Source organism: Lutjanus erythropterus, chromosome 4, assembly GCF_056507025.1.
Source record: "Lutjanus erythropterus isolate fLutEry1 chromosome 4, fLutEry1.hap2, whole genome shotgun sequence".
In the NCBI taxonomy this organism is placed as follows: domain Eukaryota; kingdom Metazoa; phylum Chordata; class Actinopteri; order Lutjaniformes; family Lutjanidae; genus Lutjanus; species Lutjanus erythropterus.
The window spans coordinates 13,089,378-13,110,433 of NC_139320.1; the positions used below are offsets into that span (position 1 = coordinate 13,089,378).

The 21,056-nt window shown below is 38.0% G+C and overlaps 1 protein-coding gene across 2 annotated transcripts in view; it reads left to right on the top strand.

Moving 5' to 3' along the window:
- LOC146328148 (chloride channel protein 2-like) overlaps nucleotides 1-21,056 on the top strand; it is a 199,286-nt gene that overhangs the window by 121,067 nt on the left and 57,163 nt on the right. For both annotated transcript variants that reach the window (XM_084717003.1, XM_084717004.1), the window contains exons 10-12: nucleotides 862-963; nucleotides 3,570-3,654; nucleotides 6,368-6,523. In XM_084717003.1, coding sequence (XP_084573129.1) covers nucleotides 862-963; nucleotides 3,570-3,654; nucleotides 6,368-6,523 — 343 coding nt within the window. The remainder of the gene's footprint in view (nucleotides 1-861; nucleotides 964-3,569; nucleotides 3,655-6,367; nucleotides 6,524-21,056) is intronic.

The window sequence follows — 21,056 nt, forward strand, 5'->3', positions numbered from 1 at the left end:
ATCCTACTCATTATTTATTCAGAGATATTTGACAGAATTAATAATGCAGCAAGATAAATTTATAAGCATTAGCTTGTCTGCGTAGCTGTCTGAGTCTATTCTTTCTCTCTCCACCTTTCTTTCGCTCTTACTGTCATGAACAGGACTCCCACTGAGCTTTTAAATGCATTCTTATGTAAACCTCTTTTTCTGTTCTGACTCCCCCACACTCCCCTATTCGACTGTGTGCTCTCGATTCCCCTCACTCTCTATCTATCTCAGCTGTAATTCCCTGTTCATTCTGTATCTCTAGTATGTTTATCCTTCCAATCAATGTCTTTGTGTTTTTCTGAGGTTTCTCCTTTTGCCTTGTCTCCATCTGTGGTGTAACCCTCCTCTGTCTCTGTGTCTCTGTCCCTCATTGCCATCAGTTTTTTACATACTCTATGCCTCATATGTGTACTGTATCTTCTGTAAATATGATTCAGCTGCCTTACATTTGCATCTCTCACTGACACCAGCCTCCAGTGTAGTGGAAACGCATTATGTTTACATTGTTTTTATTGTGGCCAGATGCGCTGGGGACAACCAATGGAGGTGGTCTGTGAGAGAAAACTGTTATTATTATTATTATTATTATTATTATTATTATTATTATTATTATTATTATTATTATCATTATCATTATTATTATTGTGTTAGTTTTATTATTGATGCTTCGGTGTGTTTAGACCTGGACAAATTTATTCTGTCAGGTGCTAGTGTGATTGCCCAGAAAGCAGTTTTATGCCAAGTAGAAAAATGCCTCCAGCTCTTCCTCATATGTGTGTGTGTGTGTGTGTGTGTGTGTGTGTGTGTGTGTGTCTGTCTCTGTCTCTGCAGTATTGCCAGTGGTTTTGGTGGGGCTCTGTTTGTCTACCTGAACCGACTGATAGTCCAATTCATCAGGAAACAAAAGGCCATCAACAGATTCCTCATGAAGAAGTAAGTCTGACCAGCTCTACAAAGTAACATTTACTCTGTACTTACTGATATTTGCACTCTGTACTGTACTTAAAGGAAGTTTTACTTTAAGGTAGATTTAGCTAACCAAAAATATTCCAGGACAGGACACCCTGGAAGGAGAAATATAGTATCTCAATGGGACTTTCCTGGCTAAATTAAGGATAAATAAAATAAAACTTAGTTATAATTAACCCAAATGATTTCAGCCTCAAAATTAAAATGCTGTTTATACAGTTATGGCTCAATAATGATAATTCATTAATATATTAATGCCCAGACAGGTTATTCTGCCATTTACTTTTGCTATATTATAAGTGTATTTTGCTGATGGTACATATGTACTTTTACTTAATTTAAACTCAGTGCCAAGTTACACTGACTACTTTAAGCTGAGGGATTCATTTAGATGTGGTGCATAAAGCCTCTTAAACTGTGTTTAACGAAGGCTCTCACAATAGTTACTGTACATGCACTTCAGTTACCATGGTTACACTTCGCTCACATCATCATCCTTCAGTGTTACTTGACAGCATTATTGTCACTGTTAGCTAGCTTCTCCAAAATGGACAACAAAGAGAAAACAAAGAGAAAAACAAAGCCCAACTGGAGAAATGGTGAGAATGTTGTTCTCCTTGAAGAATATGGAGAGCAAACGCACAAAGAAAATTCAATCCAGCTATAACAAAACACAAACAAGCAGAAGATGTAGCAAGAATTACCTGACAAAACCGGTGTGAGAAATCTGTAACACCAAGAAAGAAGAGAGCCAAACAAGCCAAACTGGTGGGTTTCAATGACATGACATCAGTGATATGGCTAACATTAATGCATGAGATGGAGTCATGTTAAAGTTTGGCTCACTGGCTACAAACGTTGGTAGAGATCAAGTGGCTTTCCTTAAATCTTTACAGTCATTTTATGCAACTTGTTTTTTTCTCCTTGTTGGATGAAAATTCAAGGGGAACCTTAGTCTAAGAGATGTTATGCAAGACTGAAGTTGTGAAGTATTGCAACTTTTACTTTACAACATTGCAATACTTGTGGCACCACTCAGCACCACACGCTGTGATGTGACAGTTTTACTTTCCAGCCTATTGTGAGATAATAATACATGATTCCAGGGATCTCCACATCAAGGCACATTGAGGCCTGTTCCCCATCATGTGACAGGATTGTGACAGGGAGTCATAGAGGAGGATGTGTAAGGAGAGTCAGTGGTGAGTGATGTAGCTGTCTATACTGAGAGCATGACTGATTGAATAGTTGATTGACAAAAAAAAGTTAATGTTTCAAGGAGAAATATTGAAAAATTCCAAACATCCCCTGCTTCCAGGTTCTTACACTATATATACACTTGGATGGGTGGATGGATAGACAGACAGACATTTTCACCATATTTCATACACTAAACGATTAATTGTGAATGTAGTATTTGGTAGAGCAGTAAACTGTCTTCAGCTGTTCACAACACAAGTACAGATGTCTTGACTCACATTGTAGTGCTTAGAGAAAACCTGCTTGTGTTCTGTGTCATTTGATTGTCTCTGCTTTTTTGCATTGATGATTCTTTCACATATCACTTTGCATTATACCTGATCTTCATGCTTACTTTGGAACGGAGTTCATACATTTGTTGTTTACACTCCACTACACTACATTCAAGCGTATTTGCATTGCTGTAAAAGAAGATATATACCAAGTCTGCTGAATAAAAAAAATGATCCTGCTTTATATCAGTAAAGGTTACATTAATTAAATAAACATACACATAAAACGTACTGTACAGGCGATCACCCGCATGTTCATAAGACATCTTAAAGGTTATTCAGGGTGTGATGATGCACACGCACAGCATGACTTACAGTGTGATATAACACCAGTGTTTTTCCATTAGACTGAAACCTTGCTGCAGTGACATTAATAATGAAAGATTTAATGACTGATGTGTTAACTCACTCATTTACAAACTCTGAACAGTGTTCAAGGGATAGTTTGGATTATTAACTTCCATGCTGGTACTCCATTTATTGCTTCTCCAAACTGGGAACGTGCCGTTTTTACAAAGTAAGCATTGTTGCATACAGTATGCATACAATTAGTATATATTACTTAATTGTAACATTGCGCCTTGAACTTTGACTCTCTTGCTCACACACCCATCACAAAGGATTGTGAGTGAGAATAGTCAGAAAATCATTCCGGCTTGCAAAATGCGACCGTATGCAGGAGGTATTCGTGGTATTTTTGGTATACTGCATTTGATGAACTATGTATTGGGATATGCTTGATATTTTTTCCAGAATATTAAATGATATGTTAGCATGGCTATTGGAGTGTACAGACTCACCATGGATACCTCATACAACCCCTTTAAAGAATCTGAACTATCCCTTTAATGTCAATGCTTAAGTTGATTTAATGTATTGATGTTGACTTAAATCTTTAGCAATTTTTATGGGGTGTAATGATCAAGGAAAACATTCTTTTGCCAATAAGCCCATTTGTCTGATATTGATTGTTTTTGTTTTGTTTTCTCTGTGTTTGATACACTGTCTCTCTCTCTCTGTCCGTCTTCTCTTCCTCAGACGTCTGCTGTATCCTGCACTGGTCACTTTACTTGTTTCCACACTAACGTTTCCCCCTGGCTTTGGACAGTTTATGGCTGGCAGGGTAGGTTCTGCACACCCACTCAACACATGCTGTTATTTTTTATACACGGTGTTCTGTGGCCAGAACTGTAATTCAGAAATGTGGAAGACAGCTTGTGGTATTCTGGGCATTTTCAGTCCAATACTGATGCAAGACATTCATTGTGTATCAGACTCACAATGCACATTCCGATCTAAATTCTACAAAGCCACACGTGTTTTCATACATTTTTTTTTCCATTTGTAAAGGCCACACTAAGCTGTGCAAATTGAGAGCTGAACGGTGCTTTTCACATCTATTCCTCATTTCCATGTAATACAAGGGAAACACATTTGAAAGTGTGAAGAGAGAAGAAATGTACAACAAATGCTTTACAAAATCTAATAAAAAGTAACATTTGCATTTTAGAACATAAAATAGCAAACTTAAACAATGCAATGCATCATGGGATAATTATGCAAATGAGGGGTGTCTCTCAGCTACTCGTGTGAATGTCACAAGCCAGAATCCTACAGCGCCCCACAATGGTTGAAGGACACCATTGCACAATTACATTACACAATCTACACAAGCTTTCCAGACTAAAGTTCAGTTTCAGCCACATGTAATCTTACTATTACTACCAGTACTACTACTACAATAAAAATAATAATAATAATGATATTTTTTTCATGATGATGATAATGATAATAATTGTCATCGTCATCAAGAAAAAAAGAGTATCGTATCGGTATAATATCAGTATCAGCAGATTCAGATATTGGAATCAGAAAAAGTTAATTATTGCATCTCTGTCTGTTACTGTTTACATTCAGCAGCACAAAATGTCTCGAACTCTGAATTTAACACATCGACTGATGTTAAACTCTATTAGCTGCTCTTAGCATGATTTATATTTTCTACATGATGTATTGTTTTGGTTGTGGTCTCTAAGCCGCTGCACAGAGCAGCTGTGTAATGAACCATTTTAGATCATTATATTGTTTCATAACAGCCTGATTACCATTCATGTCTGTGTGTGATTGTTTTTTAATTCTCACAACACTGCTTAAAGTGTGCTTTTGTGTGCATCATCTGTGTATAATGGAGACTTGGATGAGCTTACTGTCCTTTTGCTTCTGGGATGACTTCTGTGTGTGTGTGTGTGTGTGTGTGTGTGTGTGTGTGTGTGTGTGTGTGTGTGTGTGTGTGTGTGTGTGACTTCCCTCCAATTTCACCCCCTTCATCTCTCTAATTATCAGAATTAGAAATGGAATATTCTGTGCATCCTCAAGCCACACACACACACACACACACACACACACACACACACACACACTTTCTCAGTTTTGGCTCCTAATGAGAGGGTGAGTCAGGCCTCTGAGACTCTAAATCTGTCTACACTGACCCCCTCCTCCTCTGTGGAGAGCTCACTCAGAGTTCTGCATCTTAAATCCCTCTGTCTCGTTCTCGTACTCCTCACTCATCATTTCTCTGACATTATCACCGCCAGCGTCTCCAGCTATCCCGGCTTTAAAGCGGCGACAGATGAATTTGTCGTCTCACACTCCCCACTTGCTATCTTAAATCTTCGGTGACATCTTTGAAGACACTTTCAGCGCATCATCTATACGTTCTGTCACGCGATACACACTTTGCCTTTGAGGTATTTTTACTTCCAAGTAGAAGTGTTTAAATTTACATCTCCTCTTGGATGCGCTGAAGGTTTTGGTGCGATTCCTTTGGAGCACCTTATTGAACGTACAGTATTTACACATGAATTTGACATAATTGTGGGCCATTGGGCAGATTTTTGTTAATATTTCATAACACAACATATGTACAGTTGACAAAACTGTTAATACAAAATGCCACCTGATATGAAAACATCTGTATCAATGATGAAGTATAAGAATTACTTTTTCTACAGAATCTGGTCTTTTATCTACACAATAACTCATGTAAACCAAAAATCTTTTAATATTTGAAATGAAACGGTCCTGTCATCAATTTATTTGTTGTCTCAAAAATGTTTTTTTCTTGTCTTCACTCTTCATTCATGGCTAGATGAGTCCTTTGTTGATCCTTTACTGTAGAAATTAGATAAACATTGATTAAATTTAACAAAGTTAGTTAGGAGTTAGGAACCTGGTAAAATACTACTGACAATATACATTGATTGCTTTGTTTGAAGGAATTCTTTTTAACTTATTGTTCGCAATTTCATTTATAGTAACACTTCTGATGGTATGATGAAGGCCTTTAGAATTTGGACATTTTTGGTTTAGGTGCCTACAAAGTTTATTCTTAAAAAACCCTGCAGTTTACTCTGCTATAACACACTCATTGCATCACTGCAAACAAATAGTAATTACTCATTAATCATTAATCAGTAATGGTAAAATACAAAGTGACTCTGATCAGTGTATTCAAAAATTTATCAGCTCCTCTCTTCCCTCATGTTACCTTTGTTGGCTGGACAGTCAGAGGACAATATTCAGAGAGACTTTAATGACTAAATAAAACTTTGAACATAAGCGAGAGGGACAAAAATGCACCTCTGAGAAGCGAGGGGGACATGTCCATCCTCAGTGGAAATTCCATTTTTGACCAAAGCAATCATGAAATACCTTTAACATGGTCAAGGTCACATTTTACTTAATCAATGAATCAATTTAGGGCATTAATGTAAATATCACAACGCAGGCAACCCATGTTTGCATATGTTCATGATGTCGCTTCTTGTGGCCTGCAGCTGACCCAGAAGGAGTCTCTGGTAACATTACTCGACAACCGGACGTGGGCCAAACAAGGCATCGCAGAGGAGTTTGATTACATCGGACACTCTCAAGCCTGGAAACACCCGCAGGTCAACGTCTTCGTCACCCTGGTCCTGTTCATTGTCATGAAGGTAAGAGGAAACAATCTGTGAAAAGACGTCGGTAATGTCTCATGTCAGTAATTACATACAAAATATTGAGATAGTTATTATTGTGAAAATGAATTTATTGCCCTGCAGACACTTTTAATCATCATCTTTCTCATCATCTATCTTCCCTCCGGTTATTTTTCCCTCTTTGGCTGAGTTGCACCAACAAGAATTCATTTATTTAACTAATCATGGTTTAACTTTATTTTATGCTGCACCAAACTTCTAAACTAGCTTAAACTGGTAAAGGTTAAATTTAAAACTCTATTAAACTTCAGTTTAGTTTTTTACTCAAAACTTAAATTAAATTTATTTCTGTTGTACCAAAACTTTAAACTTGCACTTGAAACGATTTAACTTTAGCTGCCTTTTTGAGCCAAATAATTATCTGCTGAGCCATCAGGAGTAAGTTACAATGTCACATTTTATTTTTGCTATGTAGCAAACAGTATAATGTATTGTTCATGTTTTTTTTTCTTTTTAGCTAGCAAGCAAACAATGCAATGTTTCGTTAAGGAATACAGAGAAGCAGAAAGTTAACTTTTCCCCTCTTCTACTTATTAAGTCTCAACAGCACTTAATTTTTTTTTATTTCAGTTTGGGTAAGCATGCATCTTCATATTGATTAAACGCTATATGATTAAGGTTTACATCATTTGACTCGGATTTACAGAACAGAGATTAGTCTTGAATCATGCAACAGAGCTCTGCTTAATGTTAAATGCTAATGCAACCCAGTCTTTACGTTCACCTTTATACGCTGTTTATTTCCTTCACTTCCTTTCTGTATGTGAAATCTGTACATATAGTCTGCTGCTGGTGGTTACGGTGCACTGAAGATGAGCAAAGGTCATGAGGAGAGGGTGAATTGAACATGCGCACATTATAAATGGGAGGGTTCTGCCCTTTTTATTCAATACTGGACCTGGGCTAATGGGAAAGTATTGGAACTAAGCCCATCTCCTCTTGTCAGTGGTAAAGAACAAAGGCAGACCGTGTTAAGAAGAAATGTTGGAAAGTGGCCTATCTCCCCCTCACTGTGTCACAAAGTTATGTTCTTGGGAGGCCATTTAAAGTTCAGGTCTACTTTGATGGTATATCTCTGAGTGAAAGAGCTGATGGGATCCATGTACAAAAAAATAAAAGAACAGAGCACATCTTCATACCCGACTGTTACACTTTATGCTGCTTAGGTCATTGTGAATGACTGGGGCTGTTTGATAGTGAAGGTCAGATGACAGGTGCTCAGTATCTAATCCAGCCTGCGGACTCTATGGGTTAATGAAGACACTACCGTATGATTTACATTAAGTACTAAAACTCACCTCTATGTCTTAAGTAAGGCGAGGGGTAGGTTGTGATAAAAAGGTCTACCTCAGATCAGGTCTCCTGTTTGCAACATAATAAACCGACAAATGTGTTTGCAAAGCAAAAGTTTATCTTTTCTCACTCTAGAAGAACATTATCTGCATCGATTATGTATGGATATTTTAACTTTATAAACATAGAAATTCTGCATTGTATACACTAGTAATTGGAAGAAATAGCCTGTGAAAAATAAGATATAAAAATATTTTAAAAAATCTCATTTTCTTTTGCCCCCCCCTCCCCTGAAATAAAAACTGCTAACAGATCGTATAGTTATAGATATTTTCAATTTTAGTCACTTGCAAATGTTTGAGGCTAAATCCACTGTGATTTAAGTTGATAAAGGATTAGCAGTCATTCAGATTTTATTACACATTTAAATATGACCCTTGTGATATGTTTTGTTTGTTAAATGTTTGCAATGTCTGTCAATTTTAGGACAATCAGGCAGTAAAAGACTGCTGAGATAAAAGGCAGTGAAGCTCTCAGTATCTGGCTGAACTCCCCTGGGTCTCAGTAAGGAGAAAAAAAAACAATCACTGTGATATAAAATATTGGAACCAGGCCACTGCACTTTTGGCCTCAGTGGGAAAAAAACAAGCTCAATCGTTACTTATATATTTGTTTTTCTCTTATGAAAGTCGGGCCACCTCATCCTCCTGTTTCTCTTTTGGTCTCAATAACGAGAAGAAGTTTGGCTTCTTCGTCTGAGAATCCAGATGAACTCCGTGCCCCACCAGCTCGCCTGCTACTGTTACGGTCGCTGTTTAAGGGCTGCTGGAGGAGAGCGCTGCTTGTGTTCTGATTAGATTGGCTTTTTTATGTCACCTTTATTTATTTGGGTTGCTCTGTTCAGCTGGAATGAAATGTCCTTTACGAATACAAAAAAACAGAGGTTGTAAATCTCTCTTCACTGCATTAAGAGCTGTGTGTGCGCGTGTGTGTGTGTGTGTGTGTGCACTGTGAACTTCATAAAGCAAATAAAGCACACAGAGAGCCCTGCAGAGGTGTGAGTAGGTGAAAGAATTTTTTTTCTGTGTGTGTGTGGCATTTGGCTGCAGGCAGGGTTAGAGAAAGCATTTTGAAAGCTGGTTTTCTAAACTATAGCTGCTACTGTACTTCACATGAAAACAAATCCCTTTACAGCAAACCTATACCAACTATAGTTACACAGAAAATTAAAGTAAAAACTTGGTAAAGATCAAACATTTCACATTTTAATTCAAATAACAAAATGTATTTGAACTCACTGGGTGTTAAAGTGTTAAACTGTGTAACTTCTAAAGGCACAAATAACACTGTCATCCTCTTACAAATAAAACATCGCACCCATAAGTAATAAAACATACCCTGGCTTCAAGAAAATTTCAAAAGATTTGCTGCTACAGCCTGCTTGGCCTCCTGCAACTGCGGAGAGAATGTCATCTCTCCAGAAAGCATGGCATTTGCCACCACCGGGAGCAGAATTACATTAAAGTAAAAATATAAAATTCTCATATATGTTGACAGTGACAGCTTGTGGATCAAAAAAAACATTTTTGTTATGTTAATTCTGTACCTACCAGCACTTGTTTTTCCTGGGTTTCTCCCGTATTCCAAGACCATCTCATAATCAGAAAAATAAATAAATAAAACAGACCAGCTAACTCAAAGTAGCTGAACGTTGCCAGGTTTGAAATTCCACATATGCAATTTTGTGGCGATCTGAAAATTGAGTGCACCACCTCATCAATTCTGCAATACTGTGTGGAGTTTTGCTGACTTTTTGCCTCTAAACCGTCTATTATCTATCATATTGTATTATTTTTCTTCTAGTTTTTGTTTTGTGATTATAGCTTTGTTCTAGTGTTAAGTTTAGCTTAGAGAAAAAATGAGACAATCCGATTGAAAACCATTATATGTGTTACATTGCTCTCTGGTATTATAGTCATTTTTTTAAGTCTACCTCTAGGTGTTGTGATATGGTTGAATCCTATGTATAGTAATGGTCCTTGACACACTGAATCTGTTTAGGCTGGGCTCAGGCTGGACTTAAGATGTACTACATGTATCCTTTTTCCCTATAATGATTGAAGTGGATAGATCAAGTAGACTAACTTGTTAACTACACTTCATGTAACAACAAATAACTATGGAGAGAAAAGTATCAACCAAGAATTAGGCTGAACTGCTGCCAGGCAAGCTGCACTGCAAGATGTGGTTAAAGACACGAGCACAGTCAAACGAGTATCCAACACCAGCCAGAAGCTCCGGTGTCAGAGTTATGTAAGCAGAGAACTGATGGTGTGACAGTCTGCACTGCAGTAATGGCAGAAACTGACTCACTGTCTTTTTGTCATTGTTTCTGAACAGTACAGTAGAGAACATCTCTCTCAGCCTTTTGTCCAGCCATGTCTCAAAAACGACTGTCAGAAACCAATTGTGATTACTTTATGAAGGCGGTTTCACTGAATCAACTTCTCTTGTTTTCTCAGTCCTCTGTCTGTCCTTTAACAAAGCGCTCTGATGGCTCTCAGCATCGCTCCAGTGTGACGTCTAACCTCTGTGTATGTGGACACTTCAATGCATGCAATCACAGAAGGGGCCAAAATTTAAAACACAGTCTAAGTCGCGGGCCAAACAGGATTAACATTTATTAAACTGTCTAAAACTGACTATGTTTTATTCAGAAATATAAATTTGAACAGCCAGACTGCAACAACATTTTCCTGAATAAAATAAATAAGATTTTTTTTTTTTTTTCAACAATAACAAAGGAAAACGAGAATATTTCAGCTCAGAATATTTCAGCTCACATATCCAGGTGGGGGTTACATTTGAAAATGCTTGCTTTTTGTCTGCACACAAGATATCGCACACTTTAATCATGCAAACCCTCAATGGCACTGCATTTGGCATAAAAAATATGCTCATATAATAATATTACAAACCCATCAGCCCGTCAGGTACAGATGATCATATTGACCTGCTCAGTTTAACATTAAGGCCAAAACGCACTGAGAACTTCAACAGAAAAGTCAACTGTAGCTTCTCTGGTTCACTACAGGCTTCAGATTTAAAATGTAACACCACAGAACCAGCAGTATTTTAGGAAAAGGTTAAACTGCACACTGACACACACTGAGGAGATGAAGAGGAGAGACAGAGTCTGGACTCTTCATCATCACTTACATGATGTTGCTATTTACCAACGGGCCATTCATAATAGACACATGAAATTATTCCCCGGGCCTTGAGTTTGACACATATGATGTATAGGGTTAGCACAATAACAAATGCAGCTTTTCCCATATGTGACATAGAGGTGAGATGTGTACACTATGCAAGGACAAAACCGCACACATATAGACATTTTTCTAACTTTAATCACCCACCTGCACAGATCCCATCGAGCTGCTCTCAGCATCTATCTGTGGGCATGCACTGACTCACGTCCTCTCTCTCTCACTTACACACACACACACACACACACACACACACACACACACACATATATAGACACACACACAGCATTCAAAGTGAGGCTGTAATGGCTCTGTCTAATTACAGCCTTTGGTTTTCCTGGATTCAGCCTGGTGATTTTCAAAGGGGAGATTGCTCTCTCCCTCTCCTTCTTGGTAATGAATGGTTCTTTTATTCGACATGGCAGCCATCTTGTCTTGTTGCTTCTTTTCATGCTGAAAACTTCTGGAAGGCTCTCATTCCAGCTGCTAAACTTTTGAAAATGAAGGTACGTGGAAAGTGTCAAGTGTCAGGAAGTCAGTGTCTGCAGTTCAGTAAATGAAGCTGCTAGAAATGCTTTAATTAGAGTATGTGCGTCTTCTGCTACAGTACAAAACAGGGAACAAAGGATGTGTTCTTACACTCTTAGGAATAAAGGCCCTAAATAGAACCATAAAGGGTTCTCCTGCTCTCCCCATAAGAAAACTCTTTTGGGTTCCTGGCAAGACCTTTTCTAAAGGATCCACTTGGAACTAAGCATATGTAGAACTTTCGTTTCACCCAGAGCCCCATATGAGAGGTTCTACAGAAAACCCTTCTATGTTGTAATGGTTCAACCCATTCAGAACCTTTCCACCTTTTAAGACACCTCTACTAAGAAACCAACCAGGAGGTTCTACTGAGAACCTCTTTTATACTCAAGTGTTTTATCTAGAGCTCGCCCAGGGATTGTATTGATAACCTTTTTATATTCTAAGGATTTTATTATTCCAAGGGTTTTCTTCAAGGGGGTTCTTTTTTTAGGATTATTTTTTGGGGGGGGGGCTCTTTGCCTTTATTGGATAGGGAAAGCTCTCGTGTAGACAGCAACGGGGGCAGAGAGAGGGGATGATACGCACCAGAGGGCCAGAGGTGGGAGTCAAACCGGTAGGCGTTGCTGAGGACTGACAAACTCAGTACATGCTGAGCTACAGGAGCGGCCCTGTATAGGGGTCCTACCAAAAACTACTATATCATGGTACAAAGAACCTCTGACAAACCAATCCTCGAAGAAATCTTTCTTCCAAAAAGGGTTCTTAATGGAACCCTTACTCTTACGAAGAACCCTTTGGCAAAAAAAAACCCTTTTTTCAAAAAAGGGTTCTTCAGAATTGTCTGGGTAGAAGTTTCACCCTTCAAGAAGAACCCTTTAGGAACCCTTATCTCTGATGGTGTAGAGAGAAGGCTGAAAATGTTGCTCTTTGTGAAGTTCACTCTGGGGTGAAGAAGAGGAGTGTTAGCTGGGGTATTGCTGAGAAAGTTCTTATGTATTTGTAACTTTTTAGCACACCTGAAAACTCACACACACCCACACTCACACACTCACCCACTCACTCACACACACCCTCACACACAAACTTGCAAACTAATTTGGCATGCTTTGTAGTTAAATGCTATTTTTAGTGGTGTGCAATTATGCACATCAACAGCTCTCAGTGAAGAATGTGTTTATTAATACAGGTGTGTTTCTATATATGTGTGTGTGTGTATGTGTGTGTGTGTCCTCCTGAGTGAGTCCTCTGTTATCTAGCAGTGTATGCGTGTGTGTGTCAGAGTGACAGAGAGCTGGCGGGGCTGTAATTGGAGTGGGAATAGAAGAAGGGCCCCTGAGGGTCCCCTGAGGCCCCCAGGCGATAGACTGTCCTCTGAATGTGACACACACACACAAGCATAGAGGTGCTCCCAGATGACTGACAAATTAAATAGAGTATAAATGTCCTGGATACTGCGTCATAACTGATACCCTTGACCTGAGTATCCTTCACTTCTCCCTTCTAGCTCACTCATGTTCTCTTGTTTTTGTTTTCCCTCTCGTAGTTCTCTTTTTCCTCTCATTCACCTCAGTCACTGGAACTTTTAGTGCATTTTTAAAATGTTCAGATATGATGACAATAAATCAAGATAAATCAAGCCAAGTAGTACAACAATATCTGTGCTGCACGGACTTTGACTAATGGGTTTACTTAGTAAGTCTAATATTCATATATTTTTACAGAAATCTTTAGAGCGTTAACTTTGTACAGTTTGGATGGCTGCCTTTTCAAAACCAAAAGTACAAGTATAAGGAATTTATTAAACAGTTACAGTAGTAACAGAGCATGATAAATCAATTAATCAATTATGAATTGATTTTTAAATTAATTGCCAACTGTTTTACTAAACCATTAATCAGTTTCAGTTTTTTTTTTTTTTTTAAGAAAACAAAAGTCAAAATTCTCTGATTCCAACTTAAATGTGAATATTTAAGGTTTCTTTAGTCTTTCATGACAGTAATTTGAATATCTTTGTGTTGTGGACAAAACAAGACATTTAAGGGTGTCATCTTGAGTTTTGGGAAACACTGATTGATTCTTTCAGTATTTTCTGACATTTTATAGATCAAACAACTAATTGATTAATCGAGAAAATAATAAATGGATTAATTGACAATGAAAATAATCATTAGATGCAGCCCTACCAAGGAACATTTCAAACTTTGTGTAATTACATGTCATGTTATCACATCCACACTGTGGAAGTCAATCCTGGGTGGTGTAGGCTAAGATCAGTGACTCTGTTCTGCTCTTTATTGATTCAGGCAAGTTTACACTCTAGCAACCATTGGTGGGTTGGTTTTACGTAACACACATTATAATCTTTGGGCTTGAAAGAAAGTATCAAGTATTTTCAAGTCCAAGTGAAGTCACAAGTCATTGGTGTTTAAGTCTGAGGCAAGTTGCAAGTCTTATTTGATTCTGTCAAGCCATCATTGTGATTAGAGTCTGACTTGAGTCCAAGTAATATAACTCAACGCCTCACCCCTGGTAGCAACCCCAGACAAATTCATTTAAATTCAAGTTAGCGTTATGTGGTTCGTCCTTGTGCTAAAAACAAACAGCAAAGCAAAAATCGTTTGTCTAGTTCTTAGAATGAAGTAACAGTGATTTTACATTTCTTTTTCCTTATCTTACTTGAAATACTAGGACTGTTTCTCTCTTCGGTCTTCTGCACAGCTTGTCAGCTGGTGAGGATGCTGACTTTTTACTAAGCTAGTGTTTTCTGCCAACTAGTGGAACGAACTTTAGCCAAGCTACCTAGCTAGCTATGGATGATGAAATCTGAAAGGACAGTGGTAATTGTTGCAGGCAAAATCAACAGTCGCTGGCCCGAAATGAGAAATTGTCTGCCTCTATCAGGGACCCTGCTATGTCAAAAATCACTATCATTATGGTGAATCTGCCTCCAGTATCACTGTAAATGGCGACAATGGAAAGTCAGGTGTAACAACAGTAGAAGATTCAGTGGGGCTCAAATATGCCTCTGGCCTGTTATTCTCCACTTAGAGCCATGATTAGAAAATTTAAATTGACCAGATGATGAAATACGTTCAAGTGTCCTTCAGTAAAGTCTGATGAAATTCAAGTTAAGGATTTCCCATAGGTAATCAGTGTAGTATTGATCAATTATATGATAAATTTGCAATTAATCTAACTGCACCATATCTATTGGTTATCTGTTTCCTTTAATGAAAGGCCAGTATTCACCTGAAATAAACCTGCTGCTCCAGGTCTGCCACTTCATCGTTCGTTTCATCCTCGAGTGTTACAGTCAGAGCTGTAGTTAAGTAGTTCATTAGCTCACGCCTTTACATATTAAAATTATAACCTCAAGTGCACAGCTCTGCAGAAATAGCATTTACGGATAAATTTATTCAGCTAAACACATTATGCCAAAATATCATAACGCCAAGTTTATTTTGTAGAGTTCCCAACGATCTTTCATGGAGGCTTATTCAGTTTGTTGTTCTTGTGCTCGAGATTTAGAAGTGGTATGTTCTTAACATTTGAGAGGCAGCAGAGGGAAGCTGGTCTTTGACTTGTACATTCCTAATGAATTCGTGTTCGTTTTTAATTTGGTTTAATGAGCGGTTGGTATTAAAGTCAGTGAAGCTGTTTTAACTGTCAGACACCTTGCTTTTTTTTAATAGATTAAAATGACCCCAGTGACTTGTCCAAAAACAGTCACACAAGTATTTCCTGATTTATCACTTCAGTGGTTAAGGTCTGTTTAAGTTTTGGCAACTTTATGTAGTTGATTAAGTTTAGATAAGGGTTATGGACATGGTTGATGGGGAATAATCACATTAATTGTTAAAGGAAAACTTTGAGAAATAATACAGAACATGAACAAAACATCAAGCTACTTTTTAATTACTGCAAGAAGACAATAATTACTTTCATGACCCCAAATAAAAATTTGAATATTGGTCATTTAAGTGCTCAAACATAGAGAACCATCTTCTATTAGAAGCTGAAGACAAATTGAAGAGACCGTTGAAGACAAACTAAGGTATTTGAACGGGAAGACACTCTACCTGAGCCTCGATGTGACGGTTTTGGCAAACATAAAGAAAAGTAGCATTTTCCCTTCCATACTCCATTGATTTTTCTCAGCTCTCAAACTCCTTGACTATCCATTTCTGCTCTGTGTTCAGAGTCAGTCACTAGTGGTAGAAAAGAAATGACATAAAAGCATTGTCTACTTTTTTATGCTGATTTGTCGACAGCATCCACCCCAAACTTGCCCAGCTAAACACTGGCAGTCATTTTCCTCAACAGTTGTGTATTGTCACCAGCTCTGGTACTGCCCATTCTTTGGATTGCCCATTATTCCAAACCCAAATAGTTTAGAAAATATCCCACTGGACCGAAAGCTCATTTGTCCTAAAATACAAGTTCTCTCTGTATTTGTTAGTTGTGTGACTGCCAGCCCTGTCCATGGTGCTGAATAGCCAGTACCATAGACATCACTTTCTTTCTGGCCTTACACCAAACAGCATTTTAAGCCATTTTGCTATAAAAGACAAAGTTCCAATGTCAAAATAAAATCATGAGCGTTTTTTCTCAGTTGGTGCTCAGGTGGTGAGTTATTAGATGCAGACTGATCAAAAACTCAGTTGGAGATGCTTTAATACCCTACAGTCTTTTGGGTGTCCTGGTTGTTCTGACGAAAACATGTTTGACATTTGTTATTAGCTGTTAGGGTTACATTTGGGGTTACTTCAGGAGCAATGGTCATTTGTTGTCAGGATAACAGGCTGTCAGACAAATAAGCTTTTGGTCCAATGGGGCATTTTTTTGAACTATTGGGATTTGGGAACAATGGCATGACACCCTCAGCCTTAGAAACAAAGACCAACAGTCACTTTAGTAGCAGCTCTATCCTTTTGTAATTCTGACAGCATCAGCACTACTCGCTAGTAGACCCGGAAGTGTCTTTAGGGAGTATCACAGAGACAATGGGCCTTATGCAAGAACCACCTACACAAAAAGAGTGTGGCTAATACGAGTGATTTACAGTCAAAGAATCAGTCTTTTTCACCAATTTTCTTCCATTCAGAATTTTCTCTAATGAAATTCATGAGAGGTCCAGAACTGTTGCATGGATGAGTCATTTACTGACTATCCGCCACAGGGGAAAAACACTTCTTTAACTTGTTTTGAGAATTTTAATGCCTTTATCTGAATAACTTTGGAGTTTAAATTTAACAAAAAAAACCCAGAATCAGAATAAACTTAACTATGTTATTATTCTGTTCACCCACTCGGTGTGACACACATCTTTAAACAACAATGATATATTTCTTATTGTTATTTCACTGGCATAAGAATGTTGATGTGATAAGTTATTCAGTTCTGTAGTTGTAGAAAAAACCTCTCACCCCAACAGCTGTCTGAAGGTCTTTGCTGCCAGGCCCAGCATAAGTTGACATCCAGGTTTACATCCTGTCTTGTAATACCTGTAATGGGACATATCTGTGTGAGCTGGGCTTCTTACTGGTTTTAACAGACAATATCACATCACCTCAGTCCTGGCTTCCCTCCATTATCTTTTACTGTTTTGTATTGTTCTACTATGTTTTAGTGTGTTTTGTTTATGTCTTAGTTTTACTCAAATTTTAGCTTAATTTCTGCTCCAGTCTGGTCTTCTGTTGTTATTGTGCCTCTGGCGTATCTTGCTCTTTTGCTTTGTCTGTTTAAGTACTTCGTAAGCTCAGTTTTTAAAGGTGCTATATAAATAAAGTTATTATAATTGTTGTTTTCATCTTGACTTGACCACCTCCCATCAGTCATAAATGGCTTTTCTTCACTGAGAGACTTTGTTTCCTGTTGTGTTACAGTTCTGTGATGGTTCCACAGTGTAACTACCGACCCTGTTAACTTTTTTACGATTTCTTCTGCTACTATTGCTACATTTGTAGAGTGCTATTAGTTGCAAAAAGAAATCCTGATAGTTTTACTAAATATAGTAACAGGAGAGACAGAGAGAAGGAGACATTACAGTGGTGTTAACATCTTATTATGAGTCTCATGTATAAATGAGATACAATAGCCTAAATGAGAATCTGTGACTTTTAAACTGTTAAAAAATATCAGTGTTTTTGCAGTAAGAGGATATTCTACTCTGTTTCATATGAAGAGTGCTGTGGTTTTGATCAGTGTGGAGGAACAGTGATGCTCCATGTTACCTGCTCTCACGGTGACATGACGTCTCTGTGGGTCAGACTCGTGGCTCTGTGCTCCGCTGTCCGACACGTTTTGCATAAATGATCTGCAGCAGCGTTTCTCATCGTTCTTATAAAACCCAAAATTTATTCTACACTTGCATGTTATGAAGGTTTGGTGGTGCGACGTGGTACAGTGTCACTTCTGTCACTGTTTTCAGCACCATCTGTTTTGAGGAAAAGTAGAGGAGAGACATGGAGAGGGAGGAGGGAGCGCTTGTTTTGTGTGAGTGCAGCAGCAGGTGTCCAGTGAGAGCGGTGCAGGCAGAGGCAGGAGGAGAAAGAAAATGGAGGAAAGTTACAGTGACACTTCATTGATGCCAAAAATGAAACAAATGCATGTCTCAATGAGATGCATCAATACGCTGGTGCTGCATCGATTTGTTTCTGATTCAAGTTCAGCTTTTTACCGATGCAGGCCATCTGAACTGATGCACTCATATCTTACACATTAAAATCTGATGCATCAGATGCATGAGTGAATCGTTAAACCCCTAGTGTTGACTATGTCACCAGTCAAATGTCATTAACATACACACCCGCTAATATACAGGTGACCTTCATCAATTTTGAAAGAACAATTTAGGACAAATTTGTGCTGGATGTTTTCCTGAAAGATTCAGTAACCATTCTGGAGAAAGATTTTTGAGTCACAAACTGGGAATGAGACTCAACAATCTACTCTCTGACTGACCTGTGATTGGCCGAAGTCCCCCATTATGGACTACATTTTCTAAAGACTGATATCAGAGCCAAGAGGAGAAGCAGAGGTCTAGTTGTCTTTCAGGCTACTTGCATTACATTATACTTACAGGTTAACTTTTGCCAGATGACGCTAAAAATAAACAGCCTACCACAGCTTTAATGAGACAGGGAGAATAACATAATAAAGATGGAAGCGGTGTTTTTATTTGCACACTGGGTACTCAAGGCAAAAATGCAAAATACTGGCATCCACTAAAAGGATAGTTTGTGTCCAGTCAGAGTAGAATATCTCTATACGTGAAGTTCTGACCTACACTTACATGGCTGATTTTGTTCAAAATCTTGCCAAAGGAAATTACAGCCAAATAAGGATCTTAATAGCACATCATCATGAAGGTGTTAGAGGAAATTCTTGTGTCTACATCATGTTTGACCTAACACGGGTCCAAGTCACGATTTAAATTCAGCCAGAATTATAAAAAGGCCACTGGTGGTATTTTATGTCAAGCAAACTCATTATTAATAATGTCTGCTCAGTAGATCTGACTCACATATATTGACTGAATTTAATACATTTTTTCTTCTAAAATAGTTTAGCCCTAAGGCACCTCTGTGACTTATAAGTCTCATTAAAGCTACCGTCAAAATTCCTGTGGTTCATTAAGTAATTTTTAATTGGATTTTAATGTAGAAGCTTTTCATGTAAGAGGTTTTCTTCCTCGCTTCTCCAACTTGGTTTTTTAACTGCTTCCAGGGTTTTTAACCAACAACCCAATCAAGTGTGGGCTTGCTTTTCTTGCCTAAGGCTTCTGCTTCCTCTGACAGTTTATCGAAGTCAGTTTGAGGTCGGAGATCCTCATAAATTTTGATGGTCGTGCACTACCTCAGTGAGATGTACACTTAGTAGATTACATTAGATTAGATTAGATGAAACTTTAATGATTCCTCCAGGGGGAAAGTGAGTCACTCCTGCTGCAAAGAATTGGATATAGCTATAGCTAGGAGGATATAAATAGCAATAGAGCAAATAAAGGGCGTATAGAAATATGTCCGGAAACGCTAAAGTGTCTCGTCAAAAACGATCAACTCTCAATTATATTGTCACACTATGTTCGTTTGAAAAGTGCTCAAGGAATCTCACATGAAAGCTATCCAGCTGATGCTATCCCTTTAAGGTGAATGTGCTGCAGACTTTGGCCCTAAGGCCTTGTAAACTCTAGCAGGGTTTTCAGCAGGACAGGGTTATAACCTTGTAAACAAGCACACCCATCGAGTTAGACGTCAGATCATGCTGATTGTGTTCGGCAGGTTTAGATGGAGTGAGACTGATGTAGTTTCTTGACAGTGATGTTGAAGACAAAATGGCCGAACTGTTGTGTTTCCTCTCTGGGCTCAAGTCTTTAACATGAAAACATAGAAGGTTAAATATAAATCATTTATTATCAGGATATTGGAAGGAGCAGAATCATGGATACACTGACTCAATTTCCATGCTCATCTTTTTAACACCCTTACATCACATAAAAGTGCGATGGAAAGGTTTTTTGCCAATAAAGATGGTTTTGTTAATAGTTATGGAAGCGGATTTTGTAGCAGACAAAAAACATGAAGTCAGTGTGGCATTACCACAAAGGCCGCCAAGGCTCCAGAGGCAGTGCATCAGCATTCAAAGAAGACTCCACAGAAATGTCATATACTGTGTGTTGTGTGCTTGTATGCATATGATGCCCAGCATTGTTGAACACCATATGCTGTATGTCAGCTTGTACATTATAATAGCATCATTAGTCTCTCCACTCTTTGAAAACAATTTTTTTTAGAATTATTTTCCACAATGTATATGCTGTAGCGCACACTAAATGGATATCGATCACATTTTCATTTTTATTTAAATGGCATGATTTTAAGCATATGTTCTGAGTTATGCAGATATTAATTATATAGATATTTACTTAGGTGTTTCCATTTTATGCTACCAGCTACACTTCTGTTTCGCTACAGTCCACAGGGAAATGATTTATTCCTCTACATACTTTTACTTGGTACTCGTAGTCACCAGTGACTTTGCAGATTCTACATAAAACGTCTGATCCGTTTGTGACATATGATATATTGTTGTTATGTTATGAATGAAACTAACCATTAGAAGTTCTATCTTGACCAGCTGTTAACATGGTAAACTGTAAATTACAAGGATCCAATATTCAAATATAATGGCTACAATCGATAATAATCTAACATCCAGAAAATGGCCTAGAACTTGTACTTTTTTGTCCTATTATCCTTTGCTGATAATACATCTGTACCTTTACTTGTAAGTAAAATGTTCAAAGCAGGTCTTGTGATGAAATATTTCTACAGTTTGTTTGTTATTATTACTGAGAGCTTCCTCCAACACTGAGCACAGTACAATACCCA